This window comes from Plectropomus leopardus, chromosome 19 (genome assembly GCF_008729295.1).
Source record: "Plectropomus leopardus isolate mb chromosome 19, YSFRI_Pleo_2.0, whole genome shotgun sequence".
NCBI lineage: Eukaryota > Metazoa > Chordata > Actinopteri > Perciformes > Serranidae > Plectropomus > Plectropomus leopardus.
The window spans coordinates 27,686,095-27,711,755 of NC_056481.1; the positions used below are offsets into that span (position 1 = coordinate 27,686,095).

Below are 25,661 nucleotides of genomic sequence, written 5' to 3' on the forward strand. Positions count from 1 at the left end.
ATATAACTTATTTTCAAATAATGATAAAAAATATATTCAGAAGCACTTTTAGTATTAGCCAATATCGTCCAATACCAATGATATGCCAATATTATCGTGCCTCCCTACTATTTATATCATAATTCTTTCTGTAAAATGCTTTTTATATTGCTGTAACAACATCACTTTATTTTCTTAGTTTAATATTTTTTTATGCAATGGTGACAAAAATATACAGTTGCAACATTGGTTATTTTCATTTTAATTATTCACATTTTTTAAACTATTTTATTTTGATTCATTTCCACAAACAACAATTCATTTTTAAAGAGCAGACATGTGAAAACAGCACATACGATTTTTCTAAGAACTCACTCAAGAGTCTCAAAACAACATCAAGAACAACAACAAACAAACAAAAAAAAGGGGGGAGAGAAAAGAAACATACAGCAAATACCGGCTACAATTATATTACATAAGCTGCTCTAGTTCACCCCCCATTCTGGGGATATAATCTACAACACGACCCCAGACTTTCTGAAAATGTCATTGTTGCCCTCTTACATGATACATAATTTTTTCAGGGGTGCAATAAAATAACAGCTCTGTCCCATCCTGTTGTCTTTCAGATCATTGTTTAGGAGTGCATACATCTTAGATACAAGACCTGTTGGTGATTTGGCTGTATTTAACATTTTTTCTATCAGTGTCTCTACAATGTAGGGGAAGATAGGGCTTTTCTTTTTAAACCAATTTCTAATTTGTAAATATTTATAAAAAATTAGAGGGCAGAATGTCAAATGCAAACAAATTGTGGTTACACAGATCTTTAATCACTTTAATTCCCTTAATCTTCCAGTTATCAATGATTCTGTCTCTGATGTTTTTAGGTATAAGGGGGTTGTTCCAAAGAGGGGTGCTCTTCAGCAAAATATCCTGGGCACCTATAAGTTTGATGGATTCTTTCCGGCACCTGAATGTGTGACATATGACCTGGTTTGTGGTCACAGCTTTAAGGGTTTTTGTAGTTTCAGTGAAAGGAATTACATATAATGGGGTGGGGTGCAAGACACTTCCTCGCTGTTAAGCCAACACCAGATATTACAAGATTGGCAAGCCAAATAATATAGCTTAAAATCAGGTAGGTTAATCAGGTAGAGACCATAGAAAGCTTGTAATAATTTTATTAAGTGAGATAAAAAAAACTTGGTGAACAGTTAAGTGGGATAGACTGGAATAAATAAATAACTTTAGGTAGAACACACATCTTTACAATATTAACTCTGTCAATTAGAGAGACATGTAAATCTTTCCAATTGTAAAAATCTGCTTTAATTTTTTCTCGAATGGGCAATAATTGTTTTAATATATTTTATTCAAGTCATTGCGTACTACTGTCCATTTAAAGTGAGATGCCAGTGGGTTCATGTTGCAAGTGGCACTATGGTTCAAGGGCATTACTTCAATCTTCTAGTAATTTAGTTTGTAGCCTGATATTATGCTATATTTCTCTAATACTGTAAGCAAATGAGGCACGGATTTTCCAGGTTGGGTAACATAAATTAATAAGTCATCAGCATTAAAGGAGAGTTTATTTTCTTTTATTCCTGTCTTTACACCACATATCTCTGTATTAGATTGAATTGCCACAGCCAAGGGCTCAATAACTAAGGCAAATAAAAGAGGAGAAAGGGGACAGTCCTGCCTTATCCCTCTTCCTAGCTGGAAGGGTTTTGACAAGACTCCATTTGTCAGAACCTGAGCTTTGGAGGAGCGATACATGATTTTAATATAAATATCTCACCAAAGTTCATATGTTTCAACATGTAAAAAAGATATTCCCATTCAATACTATCGAATGCTTTTTGTGCATCCATAGATATGACAAATGTTGGATCTTTTGCCAGTTTAGGGGATTCAATTATATGAATTAACTTTCTGTATAACTTGTGATAAAAACCTTTAAAAGCATTGATTTAATTCCTCAGGCTTGTCACCTTCCTCAGTTTTAATTGACCTTATTATTTTTAAACGTTCCTCTTCTCTTACATGCCAGCTTAGCAACAACTTTCCCCCCCTTTTCCATAATAGTGATATTTAGTTCTTGCCATATCTGATTCTGCTAGTCTAGTAGATAGGTTACAATATTCAAGTCTCTTTTTTCATAACAAATGGGCAGTTTCAGCTTTATTGGCTCTTGCATATTCTATTTCCAATTCGTGGAGTTCTTTTTCTAATGCTTTTAAACTATTCTAACTAATCTATTTTCTTGTTGTTTATGAGAGCAAGAAGATGTTATCTGTCCTCTCAAAAAAGCTTTCAAGGCTTCCCATATCATACTTGTAGAGACAGAGTTGGCATTGATGTCCAAAAAATCATCAATTTGTTTTTCAATAAAGATGACAAATTCAGGGTCGTTAAGGAGATAGGGTTTCAATCTCCACCAACTGGGTTTAAGGGTATCAATGTTTTGGTATTTACATAACATTACAATGTGAAGCTTTGTTTTAGATATTAAAAACAAATCTATTCTCAAATAACTATTGTGTACTGATGAAAAGAATGAAAATTCCTTTTCTAGTGGACTGAGTGCTCTCCAGACGTCCACCAATCCCATATCATGCATGCCCTCCCTGACAACTTTAGCTGCAGTGCTTCATGGGAGGGGATTCTTATTTGTTCTATCTAGTTAAGGGTTGAGTATCAAATTATAATCCCCACCCATGATACATGTTCCATAAGTCTGTGCAGCGGCTAATGGTGTGTGTGTGAATGGGTGAAGTGGTCGAAAAGATCGGAAAAGCGCTATACAAGTACAGTCCATTTACCATTTACCATTTATATGACATGTAAGAATAATCTGAATCTCCCAGCAGGGTCCTTTTCTTGGCTGAAAACCTTCAATGTTATATGTTTATGACATGATATAGCCATCCCCCTTGACCGTGAGTTATATGAAGAGAAAAACATTTCCCCTACCCAGTCTCTTTTTAGTTTTAAATGCTCTGCGTCTGTCAAATGAGATTCCTGTAAGAAAGCAACACTGCAGTCTTGGGTCTTTAAGTAATTTATTTTTTTTTCTTTTTATATGGTTATTAATGCCTATTACATTAAATGACATAAATGTCAAAGTATTAGACATCATAGAGCCAACTAATTTATGCTAGTGCAGCTGGTATAAACATGAAGAAGAACATAAAACAAAAGGATCAGAAAAAAAAGAAGGTGGGGATGGTTAGCAACTTTACACATAACTTCTAACTATTATAATTTGTGAGATCAACTCCATTGAACTTATATAGACCATGTCTTTTTGCACTATGCCCCATCCCTCCAATCCCACCTCCCAATACCCACCAACGGAGAGTAAGACTGGTCTCAATTAGCACTTTCATTACTGTCTGAAAAGAAAAAAAAGCCTCCCCACCACCCCTCACCCTCCAATGAATACTAGGAGCAATTTCGCCGTGGCTTTACAACAAAAGCCTACATTCACATATCACCTTGATTTTATTACTTATCTCAAAGTTGTTGCGCAGAGACCTTCTGCAGATTTTGGGCCGCTAATATTTCTCAAGTTTGCGGACAAACTTCTGTTTTTTTGTGTCTTCTTTGTTTCACTGACTCCATATCTTTGTCCAGTTTACTGACTGATTCAGCAGCCGCCTCAATGTTATCCTGATTGGCACTGATTCATTACTGCATCTCCTCTACCTGTTCACCAAGCGTAGTCAGGGAGCCTCTGATCGAGTCCAGATCGTTTTGAACGACACTCGTTTTCTTGTCAAATTGCTGAAACAGCTCTCAACTGTTTTACTATCTTGAGCAGCCTCAGTCTGTAGGGTAATTTTGCCTGCACCCATGACAGTGGGTTTCTGCAGCCCGAGTGATGTCTGAAATTGCAAGCACCTGCTTGCCTTTGCAATTGTTTGTAGACAGGGCCAATTAGGCTGATATGCGGCGGAAAAAAAGAGCTTTAAAAAAATAGTGCTCTAGTTTTAATATTAAAAAAGAAAGATAAAGAGGATGGCAATTAAGTCTTAATTCAGTAGTTTTCTCTGGGTAGAGCATAAAAAAGAAATAAGCTTAAAAAAAGCATAATCTGGTGCATCCCGTGTCTACATTACTCACTCCTGTGTGGCCATCTTCATTTTTTTTTCTTAAGTTTCTCACCAAAAACTACATTTCTACCAAGTTAAATTTTAAGGTATCATGCCAACATAATCTATCTTTGCTCAATAATTATTTTTACTGAGTAGACATTGAACATTGTACGTCATTGACTGTGGTCAGGTGTAACAGCTGCTAACAGCTGATAGCTAACAGCTAATGTTAACCACCCCTCCTCCTGCCAATTTTAACATAAAGTGTTTTTTACAATCAAGTTTTATGAAGGACAAAACATGGATGCTGTCTCCACTAGCTGGTTATTTGACTGGGTGAATTTACTCTTTAAGAATCTGGAATCCAAGTTTTTTTTAAGATCACAGTTGAACATCAGTGATAAAATGCTTTATAAGATGGATACCTTTTGGACTCCAGCTGCTCCTTCAGTTTGCTGTACATTTCAAGCACTGCAAAGGAAGACAAGAAAGGAAACAGGATCAGAAGCAGGGTCTGTGGTGTCAGAAATTCATTGGGCATAAAAAGATACATAGGTATATAAAATAAAACATAATGCACCTTGGACACACTGCATGCATGAGCAGCACGTGACAGTAGCCCTGCTGAACTGCTGTGTCTTGCAAGCTTGTGGTGCTCACAGTGGCAGCGGTGTTGCTGTGACGCTGCTGCTGTGAGTTCTGTATTTCCACATTTATAAGCACATATTTCACTCATTTATGAAATCCTGCAAGCTCCAACCTTGTCAACAACACTGTCCTGCAAATATTTCAAAATAAAATGCCTTGTGTCAACAACTGAAGGGATTCTATAGACAGAAACATTGTCAGATGGCTTTTATTTTGAAACTTACACAGGTGGAACAGATATTTTTGTATTCCCTCGTGTGTGAAAGAAATTGAAACTGCAGTAAAATGTGGTATAATATCAATATAATTATCTAAACACCATTTTCAAATCCTATTTTTGCTGTAAACAGCATGCATCATATGCGGGAAAACTCGACAAGACTCCATTTCTCTAGATGTGCCGCAGCTGAGAGGCAGCTGAGTCAGGCCTGACCAGCACTGCTCATAGACAGTGTGGCTGTTCTAGCTTGTTAACATGGGCACTGAAGGCAATAGGTTCTGAGACGCTCACGTGCTGCTCATGAAAGCAGTGTGTCCAAGGTGTTAAGTGCTCTACCAGTTCAAATAAACAAAACAGCCTCATACTCAGCTTCGAAAGGTTATATCAACCAATCTTGAGTTTTAAAAACTGCCGTCTGTGATTACTTGTATTACTTCTGCATTTGTATTATTTCTTGAGTAGTGTGCAAAAATATAAACACCATGTGTCTGTGAGTGGAAACCTGGGAATGTCTGAAGTTAGTTAGCAGTCTAAATGTCATCTCTTCTTTACAGGTGACTTTCAGAATATTGCAGTGGTTGAAACTTAGATACACCTTTTAAGAGTGCATGTTGAGGTGAACAGACTGTGTGGGAATGATACTACTTTACCATGGACTCTAAACAGTGGACGAGAGACTGCTAAAGGCTGCAGGGAAAGCTAACGACTTGGCCTCACACTCTGATTGTTGGTGACTGTAAAAGGCATCAGCATTAAAAAAAGAAAAGAAAAAGTGCTTTCCTAAAGATATGACAGAAATAATCCCACATATTCTGGCTGCACACCTAACTGTGAGAAATGTCATAGGACTGGAAATAGGGAGAGCAATGGCATTGTGAAGCAATCAGAGATAGTAAAAAGAAAGAGTTGAGGGGGTTTGCAGATTGTTGGCACTGAGCACCTCGCATTCAACTTTATTTACCCTCCGAACAGAGCGATTCACTAAGTTTGCTTCACTAAGTTTGCTTCACTAAGTTTGCTTCACTCAGTTCGCTTCACTAAGTTCGCTTCACTAAGTTTGCTACACTAAGTTCTCTTCACTAAGTTTGCTTCACTAAGTTCGCTTCACTAAGTTCGCTTCATTATTAGTTTGTTAACAGGAAGTAGGTGCCACTGGAGAGATCAAACAGGCAACTACAGAAAAACACAGAGCAGAGAGGGTTAACTACAGCCAATCACAAAGCAGAGAGAGTTAACCACAGCCAATCACAGAGCAGAGAGAGCCCTTCTCTTCTCTATCTCTTCTTACGGACAGAACATACATGCTTGTTGGTCATCGTTTTGGTGAGTTCATGTACAACTTTTTGTCCAAGACACAGCAACATGAGGCAACATAGCAGGCGACTTTTGTTGCTGCGAGTTCTCCGATACCAGTTGAGTATGTCTGGAATTTAGGCAAGACAGCCTCAACAAGTCAGGAGTGAAGTTGTTAACTTCTAAACTATTTTACTTTCTGTATCACCCATCTGTTCCAAAAACAAAATCCTGCATGGCAAAAAACATTGCTTATCACAGCTACTTAAAAAGCACTCAGCAAGACTGGACTATTGAAACTGTCTCTAGTGTGGCCTTTAACAGTAAGCTGTCAGACAAATGAGTAAGAAGCTGTGGGACTGCAGTATCTCCTCTCCTTTTGTAAAAAATGGCTCTGAATTATATAGGCCATAGGAGAAAAGACAGGAAGGAGATTTTGAGAATAAGATAAACTGGCATCACTGCCATCTAAATACTTGTCTATTCATCTAGTCTATGTCTTCTCACATAACACACCCATGATTTGAAGAAGGTGTGAACTCATCATATTCTACACATACATGTACTCCAGAGGCACCCTGAGTTCACTGAGGTGAGCAGCACTCACACCTCAGTAACACTTGAAGTGAGGTGACCATGATATTGATGCACAAGCAGCAGCAGTACCTGGTATACAGAGCTGGAGCTTCTCCACAGTGGTGGCCATGTTCCTCTGCTGGATCCGACAGCGAATGACCTCCTCTGTCTGAGCTGTCACCTGAGGGAAAGAGTGCACAATGGAAGAAAACAATGAGAGAGGTCACCTCTGCTAACTACTGGGTTCAAAAACAGTCATGTCTAATGCAGAACTGTCTTCGCAGTTAACGAGCAGGCAAATGTTTGACAGCACCAGCACAGCACCATTTTGACGTCTGCACATTCATGCATACGTGGACTTACCTCCCTCCCAGCTTCTTGTAGTCTTCGATTAGTGTCTGTCACTTGACCCTTTCAAAACAAACAGACAGCAGTTTAACGGTACAGCCTTACAATCTCTCCTTTTATTCTGTCTTTCTTCTACCCATGGTTCCAACAATTTTTTGATAACTGGTAACAAATAGCACATGTCTTATTCCTCTGCTCTATTCCATCGAGCAGTGATTCTCAACTTACAGGCCACAGGCTAAATCTGGCCCCTGATGGGGTGCGGGGTGGCCCCCCAACCATTTTCTTATTCACAATAAAAATAAAGTGACTCACACTGAGAATTGTTTTGTACTTTTAGTATACATAAGGTGCCAGACTGCATAAAACAGCATTAAAATATAGCTTTTTTATCAAAAAAGTGGCAGTGAAGGTCCTTAATCCTGGTAACATCCTAAAGTCCCTTGAAATGTCCAAAAATCCTAGAAATGTTCTAAAATCCTAGAAAGATCCTAATGTCCTCGAAATGTTCTAAACCCACAGAAATGTCCTAAAATCATAAAAATGTTTTAAAATCCTAGAAGGATCCTACAAATCCAAGAGATGTCCTTCAATCCGAAATGTCCTAAAATCTGAGAAATATCCTAAAATCCTAAAAATGTTCTAAAATCCTAGAAACAAACTATAAAAAACACATAAGTGAGTCACACTGATGCACTGGGTGAAACATTCCCTCATTACCATGAACACACATACACTGTAATACAACATCCTGCAGCTGTAAATACCAGCTTGAACTCCAATTGTAGATTAATCCTCCGCTGAAAATAGTCCCCAACAAATGCACTATTTTTCCTGTGTAAGTAATGTTTGATAAAAGCTACAGTGACCAGCTGTTTTAGGAAATTTCTGAGAAATATGACATTTAATAATAATATATGACATTTGTGAACTATTTGTGAAGATTTAGGCCAATGGTAGGAATCAGACAGAGACAGACATTGTTGGACTTGGTCTTCTCAGTAGAATTGAAAAGAAAAAAAAAACAAAAAAAAAGAAACATGCAATAAAACCAGCCTTATCATTTAAAACTGCAGGCAACTTCTGCATGATGAAAACACAAACAATATTGTATCTTGAAAGTATAAAGTCTTTCTCTTAGTGTGATTAATTTAAAGGTGACGAAAATGTTCCGCCATTGTTGCCATGTAAAGGTTTTGTTTTTTTTTTAAAACACCCAACAGACCCAAATTTTCATTTTATCCCATGGCATTCTCATGGGGAAAATGTGAATTTGTTGTGTTTTCTTACATAGTTGGATACTTTTTTAGAATGTATGAATGAGTTGGTCTGGGCTCAGCCGTACCCCCTGTCACATGTCTATCTGTCCGTCCTCTGTCTGCTCCCCCTCTTCATGCCCTCTCTTTTCCCTCTCTACCTCCCTCGCCGCAGCTGCTCAGCCTTGTAATCAGCTCATTGTCCATGAAGGGGCAAGGACAAAGGCGGGCAAATTCAGATTAACCAGGCAGCGAGGACCTGAACCCATCATCAGTGTACTGGGCCTTTCATGGGGTTTAATGGCTTGTGACAGGCTCTTTCTCACAGATTCAGTGACAAACTTCTCGATTCTGGATGGGGATTTTTGAACTCTCGGCTCTTGTCACACGGCTGAGAGCCATGACCCAATTGACCAGTCGGCTTTTTGATGACAATCCTTTCAACAGGGAAGCTTCCAAACAAGGGGGGACCGACTACATAATCACTGCTTCTTTTTTTCATTCAGATAGGGCACAGCAACAAAGCCGAAGTGCTTCAGAGCAAAGAGATAAGTGATATTTCTAGAAACTTAACCTAGACTGTTATCTAAAAAAAAAAAAAACATGTTGCATAGGTCAGGCCAGGAAGTAGAACCTATGACCTTTCCATTATGGGACAGTGTCTGTTCTCATTAGCTACCTTGTCCCATTACAGAGAAAAGCCCTGAGTAGCTTTATTTAGAAGAGCTAACCCATTCTTGAAAATGTTTCACTTCTCATTAGAAAGGCTTCCTTTGTTGAGTTTGGATTAGAGGTGAAATGTTTTGAAAAATTTACAGCAGGGCCAGTTGCTTTTGATTCAGATCTTTTGGTTTCCTATGAATGACCTGAATGGCTAAGGCCACATCCATGCTAATACATTTTCATTCTCAAATGAGTGACTATTGCTACATTTATGCCAAGCATCCACACTACTCTGCTGTTTTGGACCCCCTAAAAAGGAGACCTTAGGAAACACTGACACTGATTTACTTAAGTTTGAAAATTCTGGGGTTGCGTTGTAGTCTGGACGGTTGGAAACAGAACAATAGCTGCATTTAAACTGCCAATTCAAGGTGGAAATATCACACATTATACCACCTCGCTGTTCTGTATATAACGTCCAATCGCAGAAAGGGGGGACAGAGTGGTCTCGCCTCTGAGCTGGGACCAAAGGTAGTAACAGTCCGAAAACAAGGTCTGTGTAAAATGTAAAACCAAAAAGACGTGACCATGGGCGGCGTGGGTTTGACATTTTGACAAGATATTTATGTGTGCAACCTACCACAGGAAACTTAAATAGCAGCTGTTAGCATAGTGGCTAATTACAGGAGGTAAAACTTGGAAAACAATGAGATTTGGGAGCTCCTTACTCTGAGCAGAGGATGAGATCAGCTGTCACTATAACAGATAAGGTAAATGATTGTGGTTGACATGTTATGCCTTTGTTATTGTTCAGATAGTGCTGCTGACACATACATTCTATGTCACGTGTTAAATGTCATGCTTGTCATGCCTCCTCGGGGGACGTTGCAATGTAGTTTATAAATACACACTGGAGCGGAAAGATGCCGCCATCGTTTGGTTCTGTATAAAAATGATGGGGCGGTATAAAAGGGGGGACTTTGCTGCGGCCCTTCAGCACCATCTTTGCGATAAGGATGGCGCAGACACCATGTTTGCCTCTTGATTGGGTCTTCATCTATCACGACGTGTCAAGTTAAAATATTATAGCTACACATGGCCTACACGTACATTTGTGATTTTATCATTCTTGTGTCCTTTCCCACCATATTACTTTTATACATGTTTTGGAGGACTGCAGCACAATACACTGAAGTAAGTCACAATGATAAACAGACTTTTTAATCTTCACAGTGTGAGGGGAGAATGCACAAGGACACACACAGGCTACAGGCCTGTAATGATGACAATTTCACTAAAGCATGGTTCCAACTAATGATAACACCTGTATAATGCAATAATGCATCAGAATGTAAAAAGCTCTCTTAATGTGTCTAAAATGTGATTTTATTGAAGGTAATCAACTGATTAACACTTTCAGATTTATATATATTTATTTAGATTATCACAGAGGGATTCTTTCACAAAGATTAGCCCTATATGTAGAGGATTATTTCAAAATGAGCTCAGATGTCTCTATAAGATGTCCACTCTGACAAACCCAATGATGGTGAAGCATATCTCTTAAATTCTCTTAACAATCTAGTTGGTATGTGGTTGGGGTGCATGTGAATGCTATGTATTGGCATTTAGCAACCAACGTGTGTTGCAAACTGTCCTGCTATGACCTCCTCTGGCCTGGAAACCAGTACAGTGATCCCACTTACCATCAGCTTCTCTGCATCAGCTCGGACTTTAAGGAGCTCTGTGATGGCATCCACGAAGCCTTGGTGGTGGAAATTGCACATTTTCTCAATCTCACGGTCATGGTTCCTTATCCTGGCATCCAGCTTTTCCATGAAGCGCTTGTGTGCGTTGGGCTGGTCATCATAAATAGATCTGGGAGAGACAAACAGCAGAGTTAAAAGAAAAAGAAGAGGGGTAAGACAGAAGGGCACAGATGAGCAAAAAGAGAAAAGTGTCAGTACTGTTAAAATGAAAAAGGATTTGCATATGTCTGTCTGCAGCCTGATGGAGGTTCCTCAAGACAGATGCACTTAACAGAATGGTAAAGCTGACACATTATTATTAGTATTTGCATGTTTGCTCGTCAGTTTATGGCAGTGTGTGTGTACATGTACGATATTTACAAAGTGGCAGAATTTTTTATTATGTATAACAAGCAATAGAACCTCGCAATTCAATTCAATTTCTATTCTATGGGTCACAATTCGATTTGATTTCAATTTGATTCGATATTCATCCAGTTGCTTCAATATTGATTCAGTTATGTGTGTTGATGTCAGAAATACCCAGATAATTCATTCGTATACCTTCTGATATGTGTTCAATAAAGCGTGCATTATCTTTATTGATTTAGAACAAACTGACACCAAAACTTATTTTACCATTACATTATTCTTTATTAAATAAAAATTAAAACTAAAATAAATATTAAGTACAGAAAAGTGCACATTTTTGCCTGAGCTGAACTTAACAAAAGTTATAAACATTTAAGCAGGATTTGTCAACCTGCATTTGTGTGTGATCCACAGCTTTAGCATTAGCAACAGGTTCCAAAACATCTGCGTGGTGTCGGCTCAAATGGTTAGGTAGGTTTGTCGTATTGTTGCAGTGTTTAAACACTGACTCACAAGGCTCACACACCACGTAACTACTATCAACTTTGTGTATCCAAATATCGGCTTTTAATGTTGTCGGCGCTGATTTTAACACACTGCTACCTCGCACCACTGTCGCTATATGTCGACCAAGACGTCCCCAGAAGTACACTGACCAGAGAAAAAAAAACACCTGCTCAGTCGACTGAGAGTCTCTGACAAATGATTTAGATCTCCGACTTTCAAGTGGTAAACCTAGTACTTTCCCCGTTAAAAAAAAAATCTGACAGTACAGTTTAGTTTTAGAATATATATTTATGACCACACTAGAATGTGAAACGACTGCAAATACTCACTGGCGTTAGCTATGGATTCTTCCTTAATGTAAAGATGAAGGAGCTCACTCAGAGATATGAGTGATGCTCTGGACATGCTTAACTTTTCCTTCCACTCCCACAGACCACAATCGCATTCACAAAATTTTCCCGCCATCTGCTGGTTCAACTGGGCCTGATCCAAAACCATTTTTTCTGGCAGACTAAATCGAGGCTGTAGAGGTGGACCAAATAACTTTGGGTGTATCAGACACCTCCTCTATCTGTGAAGTGATGCAGTAAACCAAACCTGAGCTGTAAAGTAGTCATTAGCTCAAGCAGAACAAAAATTCTTTCTTGTTCAGTATCTATGATGGTTGAGGTCACACAGTACTCGCATACTGCACCAGAGATGGTGCCCTTCAACGAGCCTACACATGATGAAGAACTCTACAAGGCACCTTTTCAAAGCCAGTTTTTGATAAGCAGTGCTGTGTGTAACTTGTCATACTGAAATTCACCACCAGTGTCTGCACACTGAACAACAGCGCTACAAAAACACTGAGAACCAGAATTCCTGTGCTAGTGGGGAGGCCTCGGTGGCTAGTTGTTTGTTTGCACATTATTGTAAAGAATCTGGCTATGAATCACTACTGAGCATCTCACAAACCAAACACACACACACACACACACACACACACACACACACACACACACACACACATTATTGTAAAGAATCTGGCTATGAATCACTACTGAGCATCTCACAAACCCCACACACACACACACACACACACAAACACACACACCTATCTGTCATATTTTGGCCTGGCTTCAGCAGGCACAGATGGTTGTGTGTACATATGAGTGTGTGTGAGAGGGAAGGAGAGAGCTCTACTGTGGCTGTGTAATAATTGTGGGTCACTGTGTGTTGGTGTGTAAAAGTAAGTGAAATGTGTGTATTTGTGTATAAGCAGGTTAGCATTAACCTAGCCCAACCTGGCTTATAACCACAACTACTCTCCATAGAAATATTACAGAAATGCTGAGATATTTACTTCAAACACAAAATCCTGATCATTCAGAGATGGCTTTGAAACAATATTACCACAGTTAAACAATTTAAAAATGAAAATGAACTATTAATGTCTTATGTTCAATTTGAAAGCAAGGAAGAAATGCCTGTTACACCAAAAGACTATAGCTGTGTTTGAAACCGTCCCCTCATTCACTCACTCACTATTCACTATGTGTGTATTAAATAGTGCACTATATAGTAAATAACCAAAAGAGATTTTGGACACTACGTAGAAATACAAGACCGCATTGCATTGTGGTAGACGGGAGTTATATGTAGGGTACATCGTATGTACCCTTAAATTTGCTGTGCATTGTGGGCATTTAAGAGCGCACTATATTGTGGATTAGATTAACAGCAGAGACTTCGAACACCACTACAAAATGGTGAACACACTATGTAGTGCTCTATATCTGTGATAGGGGATGATTTTGAATACAGCTAATGCCAATTAAGTTATCACCTGCTTGTTTCCACTCATAAAACGCAACAATGAATCAACTGAATGAGTTTTTAATGGTGTCAGTGGGCCACAATATGCTGACACGTCTTTAGGTGTAATTGACTGTTTGACCAGCAGATGGAGAAATGGAAAAAAACGTGAAAAACACAGAGAGCAATGACAATGAACCAAAGCATGTAATTTACAAAGCATAAAGCTAAACAACGAACAGACTGCCAATAAAGCTTTGTAAAGCTGAGGGGAGCTGCAGAATCAGCTGATTCTGGGTGGATCCCTATGAGGGACACTTTTCACATTGAAACACTGCTTTCACATTTTTCTTTGAAACATTGAAACATAGCTATTAAAAAAATCCTAAGAAAGGAAAACATTTACAACCTACAGGGCTGCATCTCATATTACATTGCAAGTCTCAATCTCAATGACCTATTGCAACTTCGTTCAACATGGTTCAACTGCAAAGATGTAGCAAGATCAAGGAAAAATGTAATTTCGTTTTTTAAAATTTGTTTAAAAAAAAAAACTAATAAATCTACCTTCTACCTTCATATGTTGCCCCATTGAGTAACACTGAAAAAAGTGTCCCAAGTGTGTAATAGATGGCCCCAATGCATGTCAATATTTTCATTCCTTCTGAAAGTATGCTATTTAAATATATATTTTTTTAATTCAACATGCATAAAATAAAATGAGAATTTCACTTTGTTAATGATACCCAGTCATTATATATTGTAACTTGTCACAAGCTGCAATGACCTGAACTCGGTCAAAAACCGACTGTTTTTTGAATGACTCAGTGTAGATAGATCATAGAGCAAACTCATCCTGGGCAAAAAGAATACTACAGTTGATTGTAAAGCCATAACATTGATTTATTAGCACAACTAGAAATCAAAAACATCAAATAGATTAGCCTTTAAGTTTGAGATGCTTCTGATATAGCAAGGGTTAGGAAATGATCAATGAGGATCCCAAACTACACTACCAACAGTGGCCATTTATTGTGACTGGAGTAACAGTTCCATCTAGTGCCAATGTGATGGCAATGCTACACTCATGATCTCAGAGTACACAATTTAATTTATATGGGCAGGGTTATTTTCTGTCAACATGTCTGGCATTAATGTTTGGACAACATGGCAAAAAATGTCCAGAGAATAAATATAAAAAATAAAATTTTAAAAAAAAGGTAAAAGGTGATGACTTTAAAATGACTTATTATCCCAGATATTATCCCATCAAAGGGGAAAAAATATATAATGTATAACATATATATTTCTTGTGCTGCATTCAGATTCCTTTCACAAGCTATTAGACTGTTTCTAATAGAAATTTGAGCTACTTTTTCTTTGGAAGATGTGGGGAGAAAAGTCAATGAGCAACTTGGTAAGAAATGTGCCACAAATTGCGAGAAAGTAGTAACGTGATAAGAAAATTACCTATAAAATAGTTTTAAAAAAGAGGGGGGATTATTAGCAAAGTAGCCCCAAAAGTTGGGGAAATATCCACAAAACTATATTTAGAATTATAACAATTTTCTATTTAAAATTATGTTAGATTTACCCCTAGAACTCTATAACATTTCCTGTCAAGCAAAATTCAGAGATCCTAAACACTGCATTTTATATGATAGAAAACAGGAGCATTTACTGCCAAACAATTTCAAGCTCAAATTTTTTCATAAAACTGTAAATAAACAGATAAAAATAATAATAGTTGTACGGAAAAATTAGCAGTTTCTCACTTACTCTTTACTCTGGCAATGGTTTTATATTTATTATGGACGTGTGAGTGACTATGCTTACCTACAGGGCTTTTACTACACGTGTTGTGTAACACTTAGTTCAGCTATTACAACTGATTTTACAATATCAGCCTTCCCTTACAGTTGCAACACTCGTGCCGCATCAGGAGTGACAAATCAGAGTTCAGGAAAGACTAAACAATGCTATTCCATTTGACACATTAAAATTCTGTGTTTGCCTTGGTGACATGCTGGTGAGTAAACAGCAGAAGGACCTGTCATACATAGCTCATTTAATCCACTCATTAAGTCTTGTTATTTTACCATACTTCACAGCAACATTCAAACTAATCCCATGAAAGTAAGGAAGGTCTGTATTTTGTTGAATAAAACAATAACTTTTAGTCATGCTCGCGGGATGACAAAGTTGATCCAATGCTTTGGTTCAGACTGGAGAAGCCTGTCTCAAGAGAATAATTTGATGGATTACCGTGACATTTGATGCAGATACCATGGTGCCCAAAGGAGAAATCATGAAGACTTTGTGGTTCCTCTGACTTTCCATCTAACAACATCCTCGGTTCTAAATCTGGTTGCTTTGTATGTTTCAGTATAGCCAAGGTAGAATGAATTAAACCACTCCTCCAAAAAAATGTAATTTGAACTGTTTGCTGTATTTTAGTAATCTCAGTTTCATAGTATATGCTGTTCAGCTCTGTAGCCTGTCAGTACCTGTAGTTCTAACCAGTAGTTGTGGCCTTTTGGGATAGTTTTTGTTCAGTGTTCATACACTGTAATACATAAATGTTTTAAATGTTCCTTAATTTAAAAAAAATGTGACCCAGAGATGGGTAAAATGATACCTCAGTCACCACACAGAGGATTTTAATGTCTGTGACAGTTGCACTGCTGTCTGTTTCAAACTGGCACTGACATGATGAGCTGTTGAATAGGGGAGGGAATCGCAGGGTAACTTCTCTGACTTATGTGGACCATTGCACACCTCCTGAACACTGCGGGTGGTTTATTTAAACACACCTGCATGTAGTTGGGCAAACCCAGCATACAGATATGGCTTGATAGAGGTGAGATGAGATGATAAAAACTGAAGTGAAAACATTTGCTGGAGCATTAACGGCTAAATGTAGTAGTTAACCACCATGAAATAAGAGGCCTTTGTTTTGCCCACACTATTTTTTTGTGGTTAAAATTTCAAACACAACAACATCAAAAAATATGTATTGTCCCCCTTTGTTTCTCAGGATAACTGACCCATCACTGTTGAAAAAACACTGTCTAAAAATAACAGCATTTCTTTTTAAATGAAAATCTGATGGTACAATGGCCAATCTTAGCATTTATATTAACCAGCCATATTTAATGTGAATCTATTTTTAGTTATTCTATTTCATGTAAAATTTAAAGATCCCCTCCAGCCCTGCTTGTAGGTAGGCTGACTATGTGATTAACTCAGAATTTGGGAGATAAATGTGACAACAAACTCTACTCTTATCTTTCTGCACAGTGAGCCAAAAGCACCCAAGTCGAGGAGCAATAAAGTGGAGAGGGAACTTTGATAACATAAGAGTTTTATAGTTTTGGATACTTACATCCAAATGCAAATTAGACTGAATTATCCAAATTATCAGCATAATTGCTCCCACAGAGTCTTTAACTGCCGGACTGTTCATGGGAAATGTTAAACCCACCTGTTAACCACCTTTATGATAATATCAGACATGCGTTCACAGGTGCTTGTAACGGTTTTCAGGAGCACAACTCCAGGGGTGCCGGGGACAAGGCAGGCCATTTGCAATCATTTCCAAAGTGCCTAAGAAACTCACCATGAACTGAACTGTGAATTTTGTGAACTGGTACACCACTACCCAGTCCAGTCAGTATGGAGTTGTAGTACCTCTGTCCACTCTTTGAAAACATCATGTGAATTCACATCTATCATAAAGACAGAACAGAAGAGCTAACAGTACTGAAATAGCTGGTTGTGGCTACATCTGCACCCAACTCAAGAATTTTGTCACTTCAATGAGATTTAGCTGTTACAAATATTTAACAATAGGTTCCTTTTTATTCATTTTGACTATCAAGATACACTTAACTGAACTGCTAGATTTCTGAAGAGGGCTTGGTAGGACATTCTGGGTAACAGTGACATTGGTGAATTATAGTTAACAAGCCACGTTCAACGTGCTCTTGTACAATAAGTCATACTAAATTCTATGTAAATGCACGCAACACTTATAATGATATCATACAAATTAGCATCCGACGAATGACATTAGGTCCTCAATGAACAGTTATGTAATTAATGTACAGGTACGGAGGTAAGATTTAGGCAAAAAAAAGTTACCATGGTTATGTTTCGAAAAAGAAACATGGCAAGGATGTACCTTAAAATGACTCTAGTTCACTCAGACTGCACACATTTCCAAACATGTGTCTGCAGAGGAAAGTCTGGACTTTTGTGTATGAATTTGGGAGCATCACTTTTTATAGGAAAACATACAGTTTGTGTTGTGTTTTTTGCTGATACTAAACTGCATTGCATGAAGTTGCTGTTAGCTGTAAATTCTCCACTTCTAAGCAGAAGGCAGAAGATTACGTTATCAGAGCCCAGAGTTGCAAGATTACTACAATACTGTTGAAATCGCAATATAGCCAAGTGCAATATCCAAAATCGCAGGCACTGCAAATGTTTTGCTGAAGGGAAAATGTGTCACAACATACTAGAATAAATAATGCAGTTTTTTTGCTTGAACAATCTCAGCCCTAGATGTGACAGACCCAAATTATCACTGTTCCAAAGCTGCATCTCATGCCAAAAACTGCCAAACGGCTGCAAGGAACTGACTTTCACAATAGCACTGGTTATTGCAGTTCATTTCTATTGAATTCCAGCTGCTTTTATTACGAAACACTTTTTTTTTCCTGAAAGCCATCTTATTTAACGCCATTTTTCTTCACAAAGTCTTTGTTGATTGAGGCAAACAGGACAAAAGCTCAGTTTCCTCAAACTGCCGTGCTGAAGTATCGGCCGTGCTGGCTGAATAACCTAAACTAATAAAAAAAGCCTGATCAATGTTCAGATATTTCTGTCAGCCTACATAATTTCCCTTTCAACATCTTCCCCCTTCTCTTTATCTGACTGCCAAAGCTTCCTGTGTAGGTGGTTGGAGGTTGACAGACAAGAGCTGTGCTGATTTAAGCACTTAATCCAGTTAAGAGAAATAGAAATCATTTGCCAAAAGACATTTTATCTGAAACTCATTGCTGAAGGTCATTACTGATAAACCTACAAGGAAATCTACGAAAAACACAGGTACATGGAGCACCTGGGCTGATTATTTACATACCCTTAACACAACCATCCAAACACAGAATATGGTAAATGTGGCCTTCAAATTAAAACCATAATTACTTTTGTGTCAACTGATCACCCCCATAGTTTTTGTTAATATTTAACAATAGGTTTATTGAAAATATAGACATTGTTGATAAGTAGAGCAGTGGAGTGCTAGCGAGCATGGAGCATGAGCAGAGGATTTTTGGATTGACCGCAGAGCAGTCCAACACAGGCTGACCTCTTTGTGGGTTCTATTTTCCTCAGTAGCAGTTTGTGAAGTTTGAGTCACGGGAGGATAATTGATCAGTCTACCCAGTCAGAGCTCATCAGATCAAATCGATGGATGAGAGGAGCAGCTGCTGGCCTGCTGTTCTACTGCTTCATCTGCTCCAGAGTACGATCTGCGCCCTGAAAGTGTGGTGCAATGCATAACCGCACTATATATCAAAAGCATTCCTCAGCTACAGAATAGAGCTCTCAACTGGCCCAAAAAATGCACATACACCAACAAAACTTACTTTCAGGGTATCTGACCCACTCAATATGCACAGTAATGCGCCTGCAAGTTCCCACTTGGCTTATAGACTTCACAATGTAATAATGTCAAGGATTTTTAAATCATTTTCTCTAGGAAAGTTTATAAATATAAAAACTGTCATGGCTCAAAAATTCAGAGTTGAGAGATTCATAATTGACCTTATTAGCAGTTGGAGGTGTCCTGTCAACAGTTTTAGACACTTTAGAAACTCTTTTACAATGAGTGTCTATTGGAAAAATGGAAAGTGGCTTTCCTGTGGGCCTGCTTTATAGTTTACAAATTCTTTGAGGACCAACCAGGAAACCTCCAGGAAAGCTGCTCAGCCTCGCAGCAAATTTTCCCAGTGACTACTCGTGGTATTGTAGTGAAAAAATCCCTTGCGGCCCACAGAACATTTTCTCCATAGACCACCATTATAAAAGAGATGTCTGTTAAACTGTTGACAGGATACCTCCAACTGCAAACAAGATTGTCTGACCTGGAAAAGGGATCCCTTCCTCAGTTGCTCTTCCTGAGGCTTCTACCATTTTTTCCCCTCACTACAGGGTTTATTTTGGGATTTTTCCTTAGAAGATGTGGGGTCTAAGGGCAGAGGGATGCCATATGCTGTAAAGCCCTGTGAGGTAGACTGTGTTTTGTGATAATGGGCTTTATAAATGAAATTGAACTGAATTCTGAATTTTTGAGCCATGGTATATTTATATTTGTAAAACATTCCCGAAGAGAAGGTTTATTTCAAAACCTCTGACATCATCACAATGCAAGGTCTATGGGCCGGGTGGGAACTTGCCTTGAGGCCAGTGGGAGAAACACTGCGGCACATATTCAGTGGGCCGCATACCGCGAAAGTTGATGACATGCAACGAAGGGCTGCAGGCCGGAGTCGAACCTGTGGCTGCTGCAGTATAGGGCTGGGGCGACGCGTCGACGTAATCCATTATGTGAATACGTCGATTCACGTAACGTGCGTTAAGGCTGGACTATTATGATGCAGAAAGAATGGACTAGTTATAATTAATATTCAAATTGCACTAATTTTACTGTAAGATGTTTTGTTGACTTGAATTTGACATTGTTTTATTTATTTTGCTGTTGGATTGTTAAATGTAGATTGCACTACATTCCTTTTACTTGAGTGGACCAAGCTCTTGCATTGACTGTAAGTCACAGATTACCAGTTAGGACTGGGCTATTTTTTGTTGGGAAATATCCCCAGCAGTGTATGACAAGTTTTAAATTTAATTTTCAGTAAAAAAAAATATTAATCGAGTAATAAAAAATAATAATTAGATAAATAAAAAATCTATTAATCAAAAAAAACCAATAGATTAATCATTTAAAAATAATTGTTAAGTGCAGCCCTATGGCAGCAAGAACGCAATTAAAAGATTGTGATCATTTTACTACGTATAAGCACAAATAGCCTACTTGCCCTCTTTTTTTTATTTTGCAAATGTTTTACTAATTATCTTCACATTTGGGATGCCCAGTTTATTTTTGTACTCCGAATTGATACTCATACAGCAAACAAGCCCTGCGCATTAGACATGGCCTCTGTGGAGCTATGCAGTGGCCAGAAGTTGGAGATATTTTGTTAAACAAATCAGATGATGCTTCACCTAAACAAATGTTCATCCTTACTTTCACATAATTTGCAGAGGAGTTTGAAGTCAGCTCAGCTGCAGCTCCAGGACAAGTCAGGGCTCAAAATCCCACTTGCATCTGCATGGTAGTGCAAATAAAATGTAAAGCTGTGCACGTTATTGACAGCTCTAAATGCAATGGTGTATCTTAGTACAGAAAATGTGTAGGGCTGCAAAGTGTCATCCAGTGACTGTGAGACTCCACGCCACACGTCTATTGTGTCATGCAGTGAAAACTAATTTATAACCCATAACGTCACAGAGCTAAAAGAGGACACTGACAGTGCACAGACAGAGCACCACAGAGCAATAGCTGCAGTGTGTAAAACCCGGTCAACCCAGCAGAATCTAGATTTTGATGTGTGTCTATTCATGCTGCTATGGTTATGTTATTAGAAGCCCTCAAAATGATATAGAGACATGCATTACAGTAATAATTTACTTTAAGTCTTGTATTGACGTCACTTAAGAATTCCCGGTATTTAAAAGACAAAAAGTTTTCATAATAGGTTTGCTGAAAAGCTTAATCAAAATGTTCCTCTGACTGTAATAACATTTGAAGTACTTTCTCTGCACATTACTATACAAGGAAAGTCAGCTGAAATTATATTTTCACACATGGATTCTTTTAAAGTCACACAAATTAAACATATTGATGATATCCTCATATCGGAACCGTCATAAAAAAGAAAATGTTGCCTTGCTAGATGTTGGATTTCTTTTGGTCAGATCCAGCTGCTGGCAGAAGCTGCGAATCACAAACACTTAGAAATTAAAGCTAAATGCTAACTAACTATGCTGATGGCAGATTGGAATTGTACAACAACATTTATTGCCAACACTAAAAAAAAATCAAACAAAAGTTTCTTTGACCTTTATTTTACTACTTCTAAGCAGAAGGCAGATAATAATGTTATCTCAGAGTCTGACCGGCCTGTTGTCCTCCCTCAGCTGCCTCCGTCTCACTCACAGCCTGTTTAGACCTGGCATCAACATGCATCCCAGGTGATCTGATCACAGCTGGATAGCGCTGAATACAGGTGTAAAAGCCCACCAAGACACATTTTCAATCTCATAACTCAAACCACTTGCGGAGGTGGTCTGTGCACTTGACCACACATCTTTTGTAATATAAGCACTAACGCCATTCTACTGCATCTCCCACAAGGACCACATCTTCATTGCAGGACGTGTAGTTGTTTTGGTGACAGTGTGCTAATGCTCCTATATCTTGTCCTTGGACTTGCAAACGTGAGTAGCAAGCAGCTACAGAGCAGCTAGGAAGTGTGAAAGTTATAACTGTGCACAGGGTAGTTGCAAAATCTAACTGGTCAGCTGGAGACGCATGATAGACACGGATATGAACAGCGATATGTCTCAGCGTTCCACTTGTGTTTTGAATCATCAAAAGAGAAATCAAGGAAAATAACTGGCAAAACTCAGACTCTACTGTCAGTACTGTATACCCAAGCAGCTGAAAGGAAAGCAAAACACAACAAAAGATCCCACTCACCGTCTGCATAGGTCCAGCCATCAGGCTGCCGCTATAAGCCTCCTTGGCCAAGAAAAACACTTATACAAACTCCTTCATTCCCACTTCCATAAACATCTCAAACAAATAACTATGATCCACACATCTACATAAGCTCTATGCCACTTTGCACATTGTAGTATATTGTAATTTTTATTCTGTCCAACTTATTTTCATTTAGTATTTATTCTGTTTTTAGAGACACATGCTGTATGTTTATTGTTCAAGTTTATTTTGCACTATATATTGTATTTTGAGCCATGTTTAAGACTATTTTCTGTCACAGCAGACAATAAAGTTTTCTGAATTTGAATCTGAAATGCATGCTAATAGCAGGTCTACACAGGCTCTCAGACCCACCCTGGGACTGGATCCACAGCTGACTGTACTGAAGAGCAGCGTGAAAATGAGGAGCGCTGAACAGTCGACAAAGCACACTGACTGACAAAACAGCAACAACTGAAGATGAGTTGATTTGAGGTAATCGCAGTTAAACTGATGATTCAAATCCTCGACTTTGAGGGGGCTCATTTTTTTCAGATTTCTTCAACCCTTTGAAGCCTGAGCAAATAGCTTGCTTTCTTTCAAACATAAGAAGGAGGCAATTAACAACAAAAGAGGAAATGACTCAAAGGTTAGTAAGATTTTACTAAAAAGTATGAGAAAGGTACCTGAAAATAAGTTTAAAAAATAAAACTTAAAACAAAACACAAAGAAAGAAAGGACTTAAAAATGAGAACATAATTTTAAATATGTAATTATGATAATTATAAGCACTGTGTTTCTGTAGCCTTTTTCTTTTTTTTCTCTTGAACTTTTTCCCCTAGCTTTTAAAACATATTTTCAATATCTAGTTTCTTGCAATTGGTGGAGCATTTCCTACCAAGTTGCTCATTCCCTTTTTCCCCCTGTTTTTGAAATAGTTAAAGGGGTTCGAAGGTTTAAACCCTTGTGGAAGGCCCCTGGAAGCAGCACAAGCAAAGTGATGTCACTTCCAGTTTTTAAGGGCTAATCTATAGCACGCAAAAACAAACTGAATAAATAGCTTTAATTTACGGTGCGAAAAATCCCAAGATATTCTATGTATACCACGATGACAGAGAAATGCAGCGAATCCTTGCATTGGAAAGCTGGCACTGGCTAACGTTTGGTGTTTTTTATAAATGACTGAGTGATTACCATTAAAGGAACTGAAGCTAGGAACTAGGCCTGACAGCACACCACAGCACTTGCACGCTGGATGCATGCACGCTCATACAGCGCGGTTATCATCAGCCTCCATGCTGCCATGAGGTTCCTCTTTCCTGTTATTAATAATTGAAAGCAGGTGGTTGTTAAGACAAATAGGTCACTGCTTTCCTACTTCCTGCCAGGATAGGAAGCCAGCTTCAGCCAGCCTAGTGTGGTCTCTGGGTAACAGGATGCTTTTTCTACCTTCCAGTGTGTTTACCAGTTGATTTTCAGGGGAATTTTCAGTGTTTACAGCAGCAGCGATACTCAACTTACAGCCTGCAGGCCAAATCTGGCCCACCATAGGGTGCTGGGTGGCTCCCCAACCATTCTCCTAATTCACAATAAAAAAAATGATTCACTCTGGGAATTGTTTTCTATTTTTATGCTAGGTTCCAGAGTGTGCGGGTTCCAGAGGATCCCCTGCATCCCCTGACAGGGTAAGTTATGTCCTAATGTCCTAAAATCCTGGAAACATCCTAAAGTCGTATAAACATTCTAAAATCCTATATATGTCCTACAATTCTGGAAATATCTTAAAATCCTAGAAACATGTATGGGGCTGCTGCAACTGGCCCCTGACCTCCTGTATCTCTGGTCTACAGTACTGCCATAAGTGAGGTGGCAGTAACTTAAACTGATAAATAAAAGGCATGTGACATTCTCACAGTTTAAACTCCACTAGTGTGGTATGGCTGCAGTTCCCTTCACGAGATCTGTGGCCCTGGAATAACCCAAATATTGTGCTCTACACAATTTGTATTGCTTAAAATGTAAGTAATAAACACTTTCTAATAGAACTGGAGAAGGGAGATGAAAACAGAGAGAAGGGGAGCACAGTTCACTTCTCAGCTCTGGTAGTGAATGTTAACAAAGATGGCTAAACTGCTTTTGAAACAGATGCTGGAACAACATCTTTTACTGCCTGCGAGAGCGAGTGATTATTCAGCTGCAAATACTCTCAACAGCCAATCAGGACAAAGTGCTCCATGGTGAGCTAAGATTTCTTGACAATGACCAGAATGCATACTTTCAATTTCTCTGACCCTGTACAATATATGTAGGGCTTTTTTCCACTACAAACAACAAATACACTACAATGTGACTCTTTTAAGCAAAACATGAGACTGACACATGTGGGCTGTTGGTGAGCGTAGGACTGCTGCCCTGCAGGGGTGCTGTATTGCACTGTCACTGTACAAAGGTCATGGATAATACATTTCTCATAATCACAGGTGTGCTGAAGAAAAAACATTAGGATGATGTTTAGTGTTTATAGAAAAATGATACTAAGTTAGTAAATGTATGCAGGCATCATACACCATTAGTTGAAAATATGGTGTTAGCGTGGCCAGATGGTTTAGAGACCTACCTAGAGTTTCATCGTGCCACTAAATACATATTGTAAAGAACCAGTGTGTAGGATTTAGGGGAATATGGAAATGGAATATGATATAACAAGTCTGTTTTCTTTAGTGTTTAATCACCTGAAAATAAGAATTGTTGTGTTTTCTTAGCTTAGAATAAGTAATTTATATGTATATGGGGAACAGGTCCTCTTTTATGGAGATAAACATGTTGCACAACCATGTTTCTACAGTAGCCCAGAACGGAAAAACCAAACACTGGGTCTAGATACGGCCACACGTTTTCATGTAGGCCCTTGTAGTAAGAAGCCCAACTGCAATGAGCAGCACTGGAGTGCTTTATTCAGTGTTTGTAACAGTTTAAATCATCGGATGCATTTGTTTTGTTGAGAAAGATACCTTTGTGGATAATTTGGCTTCTGGTGAAAACCTGCTGCACATCTGAGTCTTCAGTTATTGGAGAAAGAAGGTGACATCACATAAGCATGTGTTGGACTAGCAGCCACCAGCGACATGCCAAAGTGCAACAGAGAGACATGGATTCTTAAAGTGAAACTGCTTTGTATGGTTTTTGATCAGTTTAAATCAGCAGGTCTGTTTGTTTTAGAAAGAAAGAGACCTCTACGGATAATTCAGCTCCCAATAAAAAACTCAAAATAATGAAAACTGAAGGAATTCTAGCTGGGAGAAGCTGGTTGCAATCTGC

At 38.5% G+C, this 25,661-nt stretch overlaps 1 protein-coding gene across 9 annotated transcripts in view; it reads right to left on the minus strand.

Moving 5' to 3' along the window:
• exoc6 (exocyst complex component 6) overlaps positions 1-25,661 on the minus strand; it is a 65,115-nt gene that overhangs the window by 35,833 nt on the left and 3,621 nt on the right. For all 9 annotated transcript variants that reach the window (XM_042507555.1, XM_042507558.1, XM_042507557.1 and 6 more), the window contains exons 2-5: positions 10,793-10,964; positions 7,183-7,230; positions 6,910-7,000; positions 4,508-4,553 (exon numbers count right to left, since the gene is read on the minus strand). In XM_042507555.1, the coding sequence (XP_042363489.1) occupies positions 4,508-4,553; positions 6,910-7,000; positions 7,183-7,230; positions 10,793-10,964 (357 nt within the window). The remainder of the gene's footprint in view (positions 1-4,507; positions 4,554-6,909; positions 7,001-7,182; positions 7,231-10,792; positions 10,965-25,661) is intronic.